General features: G+C 48.8%; 1 protein-coding gene across 3 annotated transcripts in view; it reads left to right on the top strand.

The window, feature by feature from the left end:
* Camk2a (calcium/calmodulin dependent protein kinase II alpha) overlaps positions 1–14,029 on the top strand; it is a 59,240-nt gene extending 45,211 nt beyond the window's left edge. For all 3 annotated transcript variants that reach the window (XM_027402810.2, XM_035439032.1, XM_035439033.1), the window contains 4 exons: positions 317–365; positions 7,639–7,714; positions 9,772–9,866; positions 13,797–14,029. In XM_027402810.2, coding sequence (XP_027258611.1) covers positions 317–365; positions 7,639–7,714; positions 9,772–9,866; positions 13,797–14,029 — 453 coding nt within the window. The remainder of the gene's footprint in view (positions 1–316; positions 366–7,638; positions 7,715–9,771; positions 9,867–13,796) is intronic.

Below are 14,029 nucleotides of genomic sequence, written 5' to 3'. Positions count from 1 at the left end.
GTGTCTTTCTGCTCTTCTGTACCCCTTCTTTGTCCCTTGAGCAGAAAGAACCCAGGAAGCCCCTCTCAGCACTCCTGAGAGGCCAGGGATCTCCTTGCAGGAACTGCTTCATAGGGGCCCTGCCTCAGCCACCTGCTTAGCTGGGTCCCCTCAGGCTGAAGGGTCTGGTAGGATTTGTCTAAGCATCTGGACAGCAGAGCCTGAGAAGCCACAGAGCCCAGCGAGTCACCAGGCAGCCAGGCAGCCAGGTCGCCAACCTCACCCAACCCCTCCCTCTGCCAGACCCTCCTCACCACCTCCCTCTTCTCTTTGGCAGGAATCTTCTGAGAGTGCCAACACCACCATTGAGGATGAAGACACCAAAGGTAGGGTGACCTGCCCAGCAGACCCCTCACGGTTGTTCCCACCACCATAGCCTGGATTTGGCTTCTGATAAACAGGACATATCTGTGGGACATGGCTTTCCCAGACAGTGCCCAGCACTGGGGGTACTTACATTAGCGTCTGGATTTATTTCACCATCTATCAGAGAAAAAATAATAATATTTAAGCCAGAGACACATAGGAGCACCATAAATTTTCTTTTTGGAATAAGTCATTTTAGTTTGTTTTTTAAAAACTGACTTCATTTTTAAAACATGAAGCAATAAAAATAAAGGAATAGAAAACAAAAAACCCAGAAAGTTCAGTCAGCTGGAGCATGTGAAGTCAAAATCAAAGACCAGCAAAACTAAAGATGCAGGGTTTTGTAGCTCACAGCTTCTGAGAAGCACCCAGATCAGCCAGCTGGAGTGGCACACCTGTAGTCACAGTGCATGAGGAGACAGCAGAAGCAGTATGAGCAGAGGCCTACATGCTGAAGCCTGGGCTCGTAGAGCACCCCTATCAGATGATTAAGGGAGCAAAGAGCTCCACGTGAACAGGAGTCCTGAGAAAGGAAATAGCAAGATGAGCCGTCTTCGGTTCATGGACACTTGCTAAATAGACCAAGGATTCCATCTGCACCAATGTGTGCGTGGCCAACCTACAGCCTGCATGGATAGCCATGAACATGTCCCAACACAAAATCACAAACCTACTTAAAACATGACATCTTTAAAAGATTCATTTATTTTAATTTTATGTATAAGAATACTTTGGCTACATTTATCAGTGTACTGAGTGCTTGTGTGGTACCTTCGGAGGCCAAAAGAGGGCACTGAACTCTCTGAAAATGGAGTTATGGATGGTTGTGAGCAGCCACGTGGGTTCTAGGAACTGAACCTGGGTCTTCTGTCCATCCCTCCAGCCCCAAAACATGACTCTTTCTGTTTTGCATTTTTAAAAACTTTCGTGACTGTATTGCATAGTTCTTGTTCATGAACATTTCTGATGATAACATTATTTCACAGTGTGAAAAGAGCAGACCTAGAGCAGTGGTTCTCAACCTAACTAATGCTGTGACCCTTTAATACAGTCCCTCATGCTGTGGTGACCTCCAGCCATAAAATTATTTTCATTGCTACTTCATAACTGTAGTTTTGCTATTGTTACGAATCATATGGTAAATGTCTGATATGCAAGATATTTAATAACGTGACATTTAGTATTGTCTCGACCCACAGGTTGAGAGCCACTGACCCAAGGCTTCCCACAGTCTCACAATTTACCCTTCCATGAACCCTCTTCTCCAGCCAAGAATACAGGATGGAGAGTTTGGGGAACCTGGCTTAAGGTGGGGCTGGGATCTGACCCCAGGCAGTCTGCATCTGGATCCTGGCGAGCAGACAGTGTACTGGAGGCCTCGGGGCAGTGTGCTGAGATTCTGCCCAGGAAACACAGATCCTTGATGGGAAGCAAAGTCCCACAGTCCCACCTGCACCCGTACTCTCCCATTTCCCAACTCAGCGGTCTGCAGGCTTCAGAAGGAGCCAGAGATGCCCTGTGGGGAGGAGTTGTTGAAACTCGGAAAAAGGGTTGCTGGCCTGGAGGAATCTCAGCGGTACTAGTTGAGGCAATTTTTCTTTTTTAGGGTTTTAGATATTTTGCTGATATATATATATATATATATATATATATATATATATATATATGATTCCTAACACTGAGGAAAAAAGGAGATTGTGTTTATATGACAAGCATTTTATAACGTCCAAATGGGGCACAGGATACAATGAGGGCTTGCAGGCAGTTTTCATGCAGTGTGATAGCCTTCTGATCTTGCAGGGACCTGCGAGAAAGTCTGTCTGTCGATGTCCCTTTCTGGTCATCCCCAAATTGTTGGGGGAAGCCAGTAAATTGGTTCTCTGTCATGGTTCCTGGACAACCTTGCAAATGTATTCTCTTGGAGAACTGCCTGCTAGCATTCATTCACTCATCATTCAGCCACTGAGTCTGTCCTTAGGGCATGCCCAGCCCTACCCCAGGTCATAGGTCACTTCTTAGATGGTCACCATATGGGAAACTCTCAGCCCCAGTGTGAAGAAATGGCCTCTGGATTCTATCCTGGCCTTAGTTCAGATAGAAACCATGGAGGTGATTTGGCTCTGTACTCCATTGGCTTGGTGACCTTTGACAACTTACTTAACCTCTCTGAGTCTCAGTTTCCTTAATAATAAACAGGTTATGGTAATAGTCCCAACTGCTGATATTTCTGTGCAGATGAAATGACAGCTGCATGTACAGTACATGCACAGCATTTGGCATGTGGTGATTGTTTAAAGAAATCTTCATTTCTTTTTTTTTTTCTAACTGGAGTCTGTGGCTGAGTGACAAGAAGCCCCATGACATTTTCTTGGATTGTCAATTTGATTCAGACACTATTTTAAGACAAATATTTATATGTTAAACAGACAGAATATTTGGAATGGAATACAAAATGTGTGTGCACTGGTAATGTAAAATAGGAGCTGTCAGTCAGTGATCTATTCCACCTGGATGGTGACTTTGGGCTATGCCATGGAGGCCTCACATTTGCCAACAACCTCCTCCCCTCTAAGGGATCCAGGGAAGTTTGTCTCAGATTTTAATTTGCTTCTCCCCCTTTATATAGAAGGAGGAAAGGCCCACATGTGTTATGGCATTAGTTATTTTTCCTGTTACTGTGGCAAAATAGTCTGTCAAAAGCAATTTAAGGAAGGTTTGTTTTGGCTCGTAGTTTGAAGACAACGTCCACTGTGGTAGGCAGTCATGGCTGTGGGAGTGTAAGGCAGAGGGGACGCTGGATTTGCAGTTGGGAAACAGTGGCAGCTGCCCATGCTCGGCTCCATTTTTCCTTTCCAGTCAGGCCATGGGACGATGCCATTCACATTCAGGGTGAACCTTCCCTCTTCAGGAGAACCTTTTCGGAAATGCCTTCAGGGCCGCACTCAGGGGGGGTTCTGTGGTAATTCTAAATCCTGTCCATTTGAGGATCAAGAGTAACCACCAGGGTTACTAGCTGAAGACCTGGGAACTTCTTCCCTGCCCAGCTTCCCCTCCTCATGTATAAAAGGCCCAGTGGCCTGGCATTCTGAAAGTGTTTCCCTGTGAGAGCAGAGAAAAGCCCTTACACCCAGCCCCCACCCTTACCCCCAGCTCAGAGGAAGTTCCCAGAGTACCATGCTCTTTTCTGGCCTTAACCTGTTAAGGCTTCTTACCAAGTGAGAAGAGTAGTCAGCTTGGTGGACTCTGACCCAGTGTTACAGTTAACTGGGAATGTGATTCGTCAGAACAACATTCCTGGAGGGAAGTAAGGAACGTGAGTGTTCAGAGCACCTCTGGCTTTGTGCAGGGCCCTGCTCTCTGAGCTGTACCATGCTCTACCAGGCTTCCGCCCCATGCCCTTACCTCTGAGTGCAAACTGTTCTCTCTCCAAGCTAAAGAGCTTCCCCCAGAAGATGGGTAAACACTAGGAAGTATTACTCAGGAGTGCAGGCCCCAGCTGGGCCTCAGAATGTTGTGTGAGTCTTTTAAAATTTATTTATTATGTATACAACATTCTGCTTCCATGTATATCTGCACACCAGAAGAGGGCAGCAGATCTTGTAACGGATGGTTGTGGGCCACCATGTGGTTGCAGGGAATTGAACTCAGGACCTCTGGAAGAGCAGCCAGTGCTCTTAACCTCCGAGCCATCTCTCCAGTCCGTGTTGTGTCATCTTAAGAGAGTTTTTGTTTGTTTGATTCGTTTGGTTTGGTTTGGCTTTTGTTTTGGTTTCTTGAGATAAGGTTTCTCTGTGTAGCCTTGGCTGTCCTGGAACTCAATTTGTAGATCAGGCTGGCCTCAAACTCAGAGAGCTGCCTGCCTCTGCCTCCCGAGTGCTGGGATTAAAGGCATGTGTCACCACCACCTGGCTAAGAGATTTTCTTAATCTCTATGGGGCCTCAGTTTTCTTGTCTGTAGAGGAATATTCCAGAGACTAGCCAGCAGTATGAAATAAACAGCTGGAAAACTGCTTGCAAAGCAATAGGAGCTGCTGGAGTCCTGGGAAGGTCCCCTATCCGAGTGGCCTTCAGATCCACAAGCACAGGCTCCAGCCAGGTCTTCTGTCTCAGAGAAAAAGCTAGGGACATTCTTGCTCTAGTAGCTTTGACTTTTGGAAAGCTTGGTGTCCTGGTATCTGAAGGCAAAGCCCTGCCAGGCCCACCTAGCAGTGAATTCATGGAAGTGCAATGTTCATTGTGACTCCAGACCTAATACCGTACCATCTGAGACCTTGTATCACGCTCAGAGACGTGTTCAGACAGCGTCAGAAGCTTTGAGGACAGATGCAAACTTGCAGTGGATCTGGAAACCACATCCTGAGAAGAGGCCTGGTCAGTGGTGGATGGAGACTGGGGAACGTGTGCTCATTTGGGGGCCCCGGGAAACAGAAAGAGGAGCTCCTACGTGTAGGAGTTTTCAGAGGTAAACTTCAGCCTGGAAGGTCCCCAAGCCCACAAGGTACACATGGTCAGGTTTGTCTAACAGAGTGGTGGTTGCTGCAGCCCGTAACTCCAGTAGGACTGTGTCCTATGACTCAGGCATCCAGGAAGCATGCGGCCCATCTGGAGCCTTGAGACAGGACTTGGACAAGCTTCTGCTTCCTGGTTTGCAGATGACAGATATGACAGCTGTCAGTGAGTGCCAGGCCTAGCTCTGAATCCTTGAGTTCAGACACTATCCCTCAAATGAGGCATTGATATTGGGTGCTTGGAACACAGGTGCTCCCAGGTAGGGCTGCCATGTGAACGCTCTTTCTACTGATTTTCAGAATAACCCCAAAATGTAGGTACTACTGTTACCTCCATTATCTGTATGGGGAAACTGAGATCCAAGGCAGTCCCTTGAAGCTATGAGGTGACAGAACAAGAATCCAAGCCTAGAGAGTTTGACTCCAAAGCCCAGGGTTTGAACCACTTTGCCACACTCCTTGTGATGGCAGCAAGAAGCAGTCTGTAGGAGGAAGGATGCAAAGGGGACACTCGTAGAAAGATATACAGGAGGGTCCCAGGGCACAAGCAAGGGCTCGGCTTCCACAGCCTGTTGGGAGTACATGGGTTTGTTCTGCATTGTCCCCTCTGTTCCCATGGAGGAGTAGCTAGTCTGCAGTCCCTGCTGGCAAAACCTACTTGTCCCACGATCCATCTCTGCTTTTGCAAAGGATAGTATAGCTGACCAGGAGCCCAGGTTCTGAAACCCCTAAGAGCAGGTGCAGAGGTGACTTGGGCAATTCCAGAGACAAGGCAAAGATGACAGCCAGACTCTGGTTTGGAGCCATCTGCTCATTCATTTATTCATTCATTCATTCACTCTACATATGTATATTGGATACAGCTTCTGCCCCCGTGGGCCCCCGAAAAAAGGAGAACAACCCTAAAGATGAATGACACTCATGATCTGACAGACATTCCCAGCATGGGAAGATTCCAATCAGAGTCAGGGCAGGCTGGCTGAGAGCACTGTGGTGGCTGCATTGCTGGAACATTGTTCCCTCTGCCAAGCACACACTCCATGCCAAGGGCTATGCTAGGTATAGATGTGGGAAGAGTTCATCTGTGGTGTGAAGCTCTGAAACTCTACAGGCTAAGTCCCTGGCCACAGCTGTGCTCACTCACTTGCTCAGTCTGTACTGTAGCCTGGAGGGGTCATGCCAACTCCAGATTTCAAGGAAGCCCTGGCCCTACCACCTCCACTGGCTGGCACCGAGTTTAGAGATAGGTAGTGAATGCCAAGCAGCTGTGTGGGGTTAGTGTTATGAGAACATGGGGTGTGAACATGTGGGCTGAATCACCAGGGTCCCCTAGAAAAGGTTCTGGGCCGTGAGCCAGACTGCACCATATGTCCCATGCCCTTGGGCGAGTCTCGACCCTCGCTGGGCCTCTGTTTCCTCAGTAGTCCAGAAAGGAATTTAGGTTTCTGGCCTGCAAGAGTTCTTCCAGCCTGAATGCCCTCAGAGTCTGTCTCCCCTGGGTCTGAGATGAGAGCCTGAGGCAGTGTAGGCAGCTGGCAAGAAAAAGGGCAAGCCAGAGATTCCCCCAGGCTTAGTTCTGAGGCTGGGAGATGCTGAGACCTGCTGGACCCACTTCCTGGGCAGTGTGACCTCTGCCTCACTGTGGAGTGGCCAGGTTTGGGGGAGAACTGGAGGAGGGAAAGAGGGCCTTCACTGGACTAACTAAGATACCATCTGTTTGGCTCCACTGGGGCCTACAACACTGCAGATTCCTTCATTATTGAGGGTCAGTTATCTCCTGTGTTGCCTGCTTGTTGGGGGTCTGGGAGGAGCAGGCAAGGCAAGCTGAAGTGTGGTCTGTGCTTACCATGAGCACCTGCTGTGGGACGGGCTTGGGGACACTGGTTCATGCTTACCTCGTCATCCCACCCTCAGACCAGCTCTGGGAGGAGGACACTTTTGTCTCCATCTGACAAGCCAGTCAGTCTTGTGGCCGTCAGCCACCACAGCCTATCAGGGCCCAAACTGGGGTTTGGACATAGTTCTGTCTGGAATTGAAACCTGAGTTCTTGGTGCTACCAACTAGCTCTGAGTGAATCTCGTTCCACCGGTGGTACTGCTGAGGGTCAGGCCATCACACATCTAATAAAGGGGCTGGCATTTAACTCTCTACCAGAAAATCCGCTTTTGTTCCCCACCACCACCCTGGCAGGTGGGGAAAAACAACTCTATCTGAATCTTACAGTCACTCAGATTGAGTGAAAACTACCCAGACAATAAGAAATGAGTGTCTTCAGAGACATTCCTTTGTGGCCCCACGTTTGCCTGTGGGGGAGCCCTGGTTTGTGGAATCCAGTAATCAGGCAACATGTAGCATTCATTGCTTTGATTCACATGGCAAATCAAGATGGCTATTTTGGAGTTAAAAACTGGCTTCAGACAAGACTAGAATCTGGACGCCCACGGTGGTGTTTGGAGGTCAGGGCTGCCAGTTGAGGCAATGCCTCTCTGCCTTCTTTCTGTAGCTCATGGAACTACATTTCCCCCACTTTGAGTCTCAGCCTCTTGTGTGAAATGGGGCTAAACGATCTCTCTCCCCCAGGAACAACAAAAGGATGGGTGAGATCATCTATACACAGAGTCAGGTCGCCTCAGAGCCTGCCTGGCATGTGCTGGGGACTCGGAAGCTGGTACTTGCTCCTTCGTGACTATCACTGTTGTTATTGTGTCCCCTCCTACCTTACAGTGCGCAAACAGGAAATTATAAAAGTGACAGAACAGCTGATTGAAGCCATAAGCAATGGAGATTTTGAATCCTACACGTGAGTTAGCCAGGCTCATTCTGCATGCTCTGCCTGGATTGGGTTCAGGGGTGCTAACCGTGGGTGATGGAGCCTACTCACTCTGCATGTGCTGCAAATGAGATGGAGCCCCCATCTGTTCTGTTCTGCACTCAGCCAGGTGCTCATACACTTACCTGTTCCTTTCCCTGACAGCCTGATCAGGGGAGGAGCTCCAATAAAGCTGCTTTGACCCCACCCCCAAAGATGGGTGGTCTGTGCCCTCGCACAGGAAGGAGGGAATGGAGACAGGCCTTTCTCCATCCTGCCCAGTGGGTCTGAGTCCTTTGTCTGGATGGTCACAGGTCTTTGACCTTAGCTGAGCAGGAACAGGCAGGGACCCATCAGTGAGCAAGAGTTAGCAAAGTAAGCCTTAAACTTTCTGGGGATAAGGCACACAGTCTTAAACAGAATATCCTCTGCTCACTCACCTGCTCCAGCCCATAGCGGGGAGGCTGTGTGCATAAACTGGGCTTCAGCACCCCCTAGTGGTCATCACGCTGCCTGGCCAGGAGAGAATGGATGTTTCAGATGTAGACCTTGGCATTTTGACCAAGGCTGATAGGGACTGTCTGGACCTGGCAATCCCACACCATTAAAGCATGGAAGCAGACTCTGTCACTAGTCTTTTGAGTAGCCCTAAAGAAGCTTAGTCAGGATATATCAGGTCAGTAACTCTGAAAAACCACAGCCAGGGAACAAAAAGCTTGTGAGGTGACCTCTCTGGGTGTCATGGGGAAACTTTCCCCCTCTATAATGTTACAGGCTAGCATGGCATTTTCAGCCTGCTCTAAGCTCTGAAACTTCCCATGGCCTTGGGGCCTGTGGTGCCCTGGAATGTAGCCTGGCATGCTCCAGAACTAGCTCCCTCAACTCCCTGAGCCTCAGTTTCTCCATATTTATGACACACTTAGAGCAGATAAGCTTCGAGTCCTTCACGGATGCAAAGAGCCCAGACAACCCTTCATGAAGCCCTGAAGCAGGGGTGGACTTCAAAGGCTTTGTCCATCTCAGGCAAGGCCGGGCCTGCTGTCCTCTTCTGAGATTTCCAGTTCTAGTGTGGACCGGAAGCTTAAGCCTGTGCAGGGGCATTTCCTGTCTCTGGCTTCTTTGCTATGGTCACAGGGGTTTATGTTGTACCTCAAAAGGCCCTCCAGGTATGTAAATGGATCCTCATTTGCATCTTTCTCTGCCTAGCAGTCACTCCAGAAGACTGATGCCTGGAAGGGGGCAGTCAGCCGAAAACATACAACCTCCCTTTTGCCCAAGGTCTCCCAAGCCATATCCTCTGCATTCCCTTTGATATCACTTTCTTAAAATGTATTATTTTGTGTGTATGAGGCCTACACGTATGTCTATATACCACATACATGCCTGGTACCTGTAGAGGCCAGAAAAGGGCTGGAGTTGCAGATGGTTGTGAGCCACCATCGAACTGAGGTCCTCTGGAAGAACTACCAGTGCTCTTAACTGCTGAGTCATCTCTCCAGCCCCATGGACATCAGCTTCTTTAGGGCTCTTTTCCTCATTTACAGCCGAGGCAACCATCAGGGTGCTCCAGCCATAGGGTGGTTTTGTCCAAATTAGTACAACACACCTCCTCCAGGTACACACTGACTTGGGGAGCTGAGTTCCCTTGATGGAAAGGAAAAGGCATCTCACTCCTACACCCCAAGAAAAAAGTTAGGAAAAGCCCCTTGGGTCACTGCCGGGGAGAGGGTACAGTGTGGAGAATAAGGAGCAGGCTGTTCAGCATGACTGCTTCACCCCCTCCTGGTACTCTTCACTCCCAGAGGGACATACATGCTGGTGACCTTGTCATCAGTAAGTAGCAAAACCAGGGCCTGAACTTGGACTTCTTGGATGTAACCGGCATGCCCCTTACCCCAGTCCTGCTCCATACTTGACGGTGTGCAAACTCCTCCTTTGTTGGTCCTTCGAGGAAGGTGTGGGCATTCCCATTTACTGGCTCACCCTCCAAGGGTGCAAGGAGAAGTCATCTTCTCAGGCCCCTCTTACCTCTGGCTTCCTTCCTCCAGGAAGATGTGTGACCCCGGAATGACAGCTTTTGAACCCGAGGCCCTGGGGAACCTGGTTGAGGGCCTGGACTTTCATCGATTCTATTTTGAAAACCGTGAGCAATCCCTTCTCTCTGGGGTGCCTGTTGTCTGACCTCCTTCCATGTCCTGCTGGATGGCACAGCAGGGTGACGGGCAGGGCCTCAGGGGCAGCTCAGGAGCCAGTGAAGAGGAAGATCCCATGAGGACAGGGGTTGGTACCTTCTTGATTCCCTCTCCATTGATTGCCAGGTGGACTGCCAGCTGTCCTTCCTGTGGCTAAGGATGGGGTGAGGCTGGGGTGGGTCCCCAAGGCCAAGGACACATATGATAAGCTTCCCTAGCCCCCCCCTGCCTTCTACCCTGGGAGAGTTTGTTCCCATTGATAAACAGGGAGCCTTCACTAACTCGCACCACAAGTCACAGTCATCTGGATGTTTGGGGCCATCCCAGGTGCCTAATTGGTGACCCGATGGCTCCTGGGTTATGATGCATATGACCTTGTAGATAGGGAGGGCCAGGGATTTCACACTGCTGTGCCCTGCCTGTGTGTCCAGGTCTCTGTCCTGCATGTCTGTCCTTCCTGGGCCTCTCCTCTGCAGGAGAGGTCTCAGAAGCTTGCAACAAGGGTGGGCAGGGTGCTGAACCTGAGCCTGAGCCAGTAAGCTTCCCGCTTGTCTGTGTCTTACCCAGGCCAGGGGTCAGACAGGGACCAAGCCAAGGTTAGGATATGGAGGATGGACCTCAGGGGTGGTATAGTGAGCCTACCCCCAAATGACAGGTACAAATCACACACATGCTTTCTGGTCTTTCTAGGCACAACATATATAACATTGAATCAAATAGCAAGAAAGCCCTTCCTAGCTAATTCTCATGGAGTTCTCAGGCAGAGAAAGACTCAGTTCACCTCTGACAGTTCCCAATTTCCCTCCTTTTTCAAAGGGCACCAAGGGCTCAGATGCCTTGCATGCAAGAATGACCTATTTTCTCCTCACTGGATTTTCTGTTCCTTGTTTTCTTTGTATGGCCCATTGTCCACTGACGATAGTGCTGGCAAGTTTTAGTTAAAATAACCACATTAGGGCTGGAGAGATGGCCCAGAGATTAGGAGTGTATACTGCTCTTGCAGAGGACCTGGGTTCAGTTCCCAGCACTCATGTCATGTCATAACTGCCTGTAATTCCAGCTCCAGAAGATCTAACCCCCTCTTCTGGCTTCCACAGGCCACTGCACTCTGGTGTACATACCACCCCCTCCCAACAGCACAGAGACACATAAAAATAAAACCTTAAAAATAAATAAACATTATGAAACTAACCAGGAAAATTGTTTCATGAAATAAGCACAGATGGTGCTCACATACGGTTTAACAAACAAAGCGCAGGTGGTACTGTGATGACTCAAGGTGAAGCGCAATTCTATCATTCAGAAAGACATTTCCACTGTGGCCAAGAGAGGAGAGTGACCTGTCCAAAAGAATCCCCAAAGCAAGCTGCAGACTTAGCTCTGTCTCAGCCTGGTGTTGACAGGGTCCATTCTGTCAGCATAGCAACAGGCATTCTCTCTTAAAAAGAAAGAAAGAAAGAAAGAAAGAAAGAAAGAAAGAAAGAAAGAAAGACAGGAAAGGAAGAAACTAGCTACATTTTCTTAAAGAATTAGATGGGATCCTCTGCGCTTAGTGATGGAGACTGAATTCTAGTAAGAGAGGAAGCTGGACCTTAGGCCCTCACTCTCATCCCGCGTGCAGTTCTGAGGACCACCGTGGCTGTCACTATACCTTTGTCCTCTGGGGGCGCTGTTTCCAAGCTGCAGTCCTCTAGTCTCCACAGAGCTGGGCAGAGATCAAGTAAAGGCTCAGCTCCTCGGGTGCAGAGACCACCCACCGCCAAGGCGTCCAAATACAGAAAGCAGTCCATGTTTCTGGTCTGCTCATGCAGCAGGCGCTATCTCAGCACTGGCTCCTAGACCCTATGCTTAACCTTCTGGTTACTTCTAAGGAAGACTCACAGGGTGTGACTCAGTACAGCCTCTCACCCTGTAGAGCTTCCTCCCACAGCCTGCCCTTTCCTGCTCAGCACCTTGTCCATAAGAATGATGTCCTGGAAGCCGCTAATCTGGTCAAGTAACACCGTATCATGTTAGAGTCCCTGGGATCCCAGCCACCATCAACAGGGGCAAAGCTTGTCCCCCGCCACTACCAATGCTAACCTGTTTGTCTCTTCTGGAATGGACCTGGGCTGTCCTAATCCACCCACTGTGAACTTGTCTTCTGTATTTTTTTTCCCCAAAAATTGACAGCTTGGACTAAGTCAGATAGTGGTTTTGGATTCGTTTTCTACACACAGTAAGGGACACATTGCCTCCAGCCTCATGCATTATATTCAGGGACATTTAGGGAAGTCTCATGCACTTTGGAAAAGGGAAACTTGGTGACCTTTAGCCTCTAAGGCAGCGGTTCTCAACCTTCCTAATGCTGCGACCCTTTAATAAAGTTCTTCATGCTGTGGTGACCCCAACCATAAAATTATCTTCATTGCTACTTCATAACTGTAATTTTGTTACTGTTATGAATCATAAATGTAAATATCTGTGTTTTCTGATGGTCTTAGGCGACCCCTGTGAAAGGGTCATTTGACGAAAAGGGATCACAACCTACAGGTTGAGAACCACTGCTCTAAGTTTATTCTAAAAGCTTACATTTTCTGTGCCTGAGAGCTCAAAATTCTGAGTCTGTTATTCTGTTTGTATGAGACGTGCTTATTGAGGGCCCAAGCACACAATGACTACTATGCTAAAGGATGCTTTTTTTCTTTTTTTAGTCTAGGGGGAAAAAAGACAGCTTACAGTTTTCAGGGGATATGTAGTTTACAAATTTTGTTGGGTAACAGAATCAGAGTACGGCAATGGGGAGAAGTGCTGGTGTTACGGGGTCTCTAACTGTGGCGTTGTGGGTAGCGTTTGAGACTCCACATTTGAGACTAGCTGTTCATATGGTTGGAACCAATATTTGGGCTACACTAGGGGAGGACACAGGGCTCTTGTCAGAGTGAGAACCTGATGGCCTCTGTCTGCCCCTGAGTCACTGTGTTTCTGTGCTTTTGTTTTACATTTTGAACAACTTGAGAGTTTCTAGATGTTGAAGATGGAGGTGGGAACCACTTCCAGGCACTCTGTTTAGTTGTCATGACAACAAGATCTTCTGGTGTCCCCCTAACCCTAGAAAGAGCTATGACCTCACTCCATGATGACCAATACACCCCCCCCCTAAATTGAAGGTTCCATTTCCCCTGTGTCTATAATTCAACAGATGGCAATAGAGTTGATAAACAGGGTGGGGTTCATATAGACTACAGACATTTCATGTAGCTGTGTTACATATGAATAACATAATAGTGGCTAAAAGTGAAGGTTTTTTAAATATGAAAATCCAGAGAGATCTTCAGATTCTCTTGAGCAACAACATGGGAAACACATGGTACCCAAAGGAGCTGTGGGCAGGCTGCCCTCGAGATGGCACAAGTTGTTCTATTCACCACAGTCTCTGTCACTCCCTACTGTCTCCCCATCCAGAGGTAGAGGCTTGGCTGCCATCTAGCATCTTATACCCAACTCAACCTCTATCATTTAAGTGCTGGCCTGGTCTAGGTACCTATCTGTGATCGAGAAAAAAAAAATCAACCTTATCTGGCTCAGTAAATTGTCTGGGCTTCATGTTTTTGTATATACAAGACACTAATTCTAAAATCCCACTCTCCCCATATTTGAGCGATTTGGCATGACTGAAGTGCATTGTACCTTACCTGGGATGTGGTATCCTGTTGCCTAAGTTGCGTAGCAGTTCTGCCTTGACTCTCAGGTAGTTGATCCCTATCCCAGAGATTCCCCTACTGCATAGAGTCAGGCAGAGATGTCTCCCTTGAAAGGGAAGCTGGAAGCTGAGAGCAATGCAATAAGGCAGGAAGTCCCCTGGGTTGCCTCGCCTCAGCCCCTCCCGTCCCTGCCTCCAGTGTGGTCCCGGAACAGCAAGCCTGTGCACACCACCATCCTGAACCCCCACATCCACCTGATGGGTGACGAGTCAGCGTGCATCGCCTACATCCGCATCACGCAGTACCTGGATGCAGGTGGCATCCCCCGCACGGCCCAGTCAGAGGAGACCCGTGTCTGGCACCGCAGGGATGGCAAATGGCAGATTGTCCACTTCCACAGATCTGGGGCACCCTCCGTCCTGCCCCAGTAA

The sequence above is a fragment of the Cricetulus griseus genome, chromosome 2 (assembly GCF_003668045.3).
Source record: "Cricetulus griseus strain 17A/GY chromosome 2, alternate assembly CriGri-PICRH-1.0, whole genome shotgun sequence".
NCBI classification, from domain to species: Eukaryota; Metazoa; Chordata; class Mammalia; order Rodentia; family Cricetidae; genus Cricetulus; species Cricetulus griseus.
Note: the sequence above shows the minus strand (reverse complement) of the source record. Positions and strands in the feature narration are given on the sequence as shown.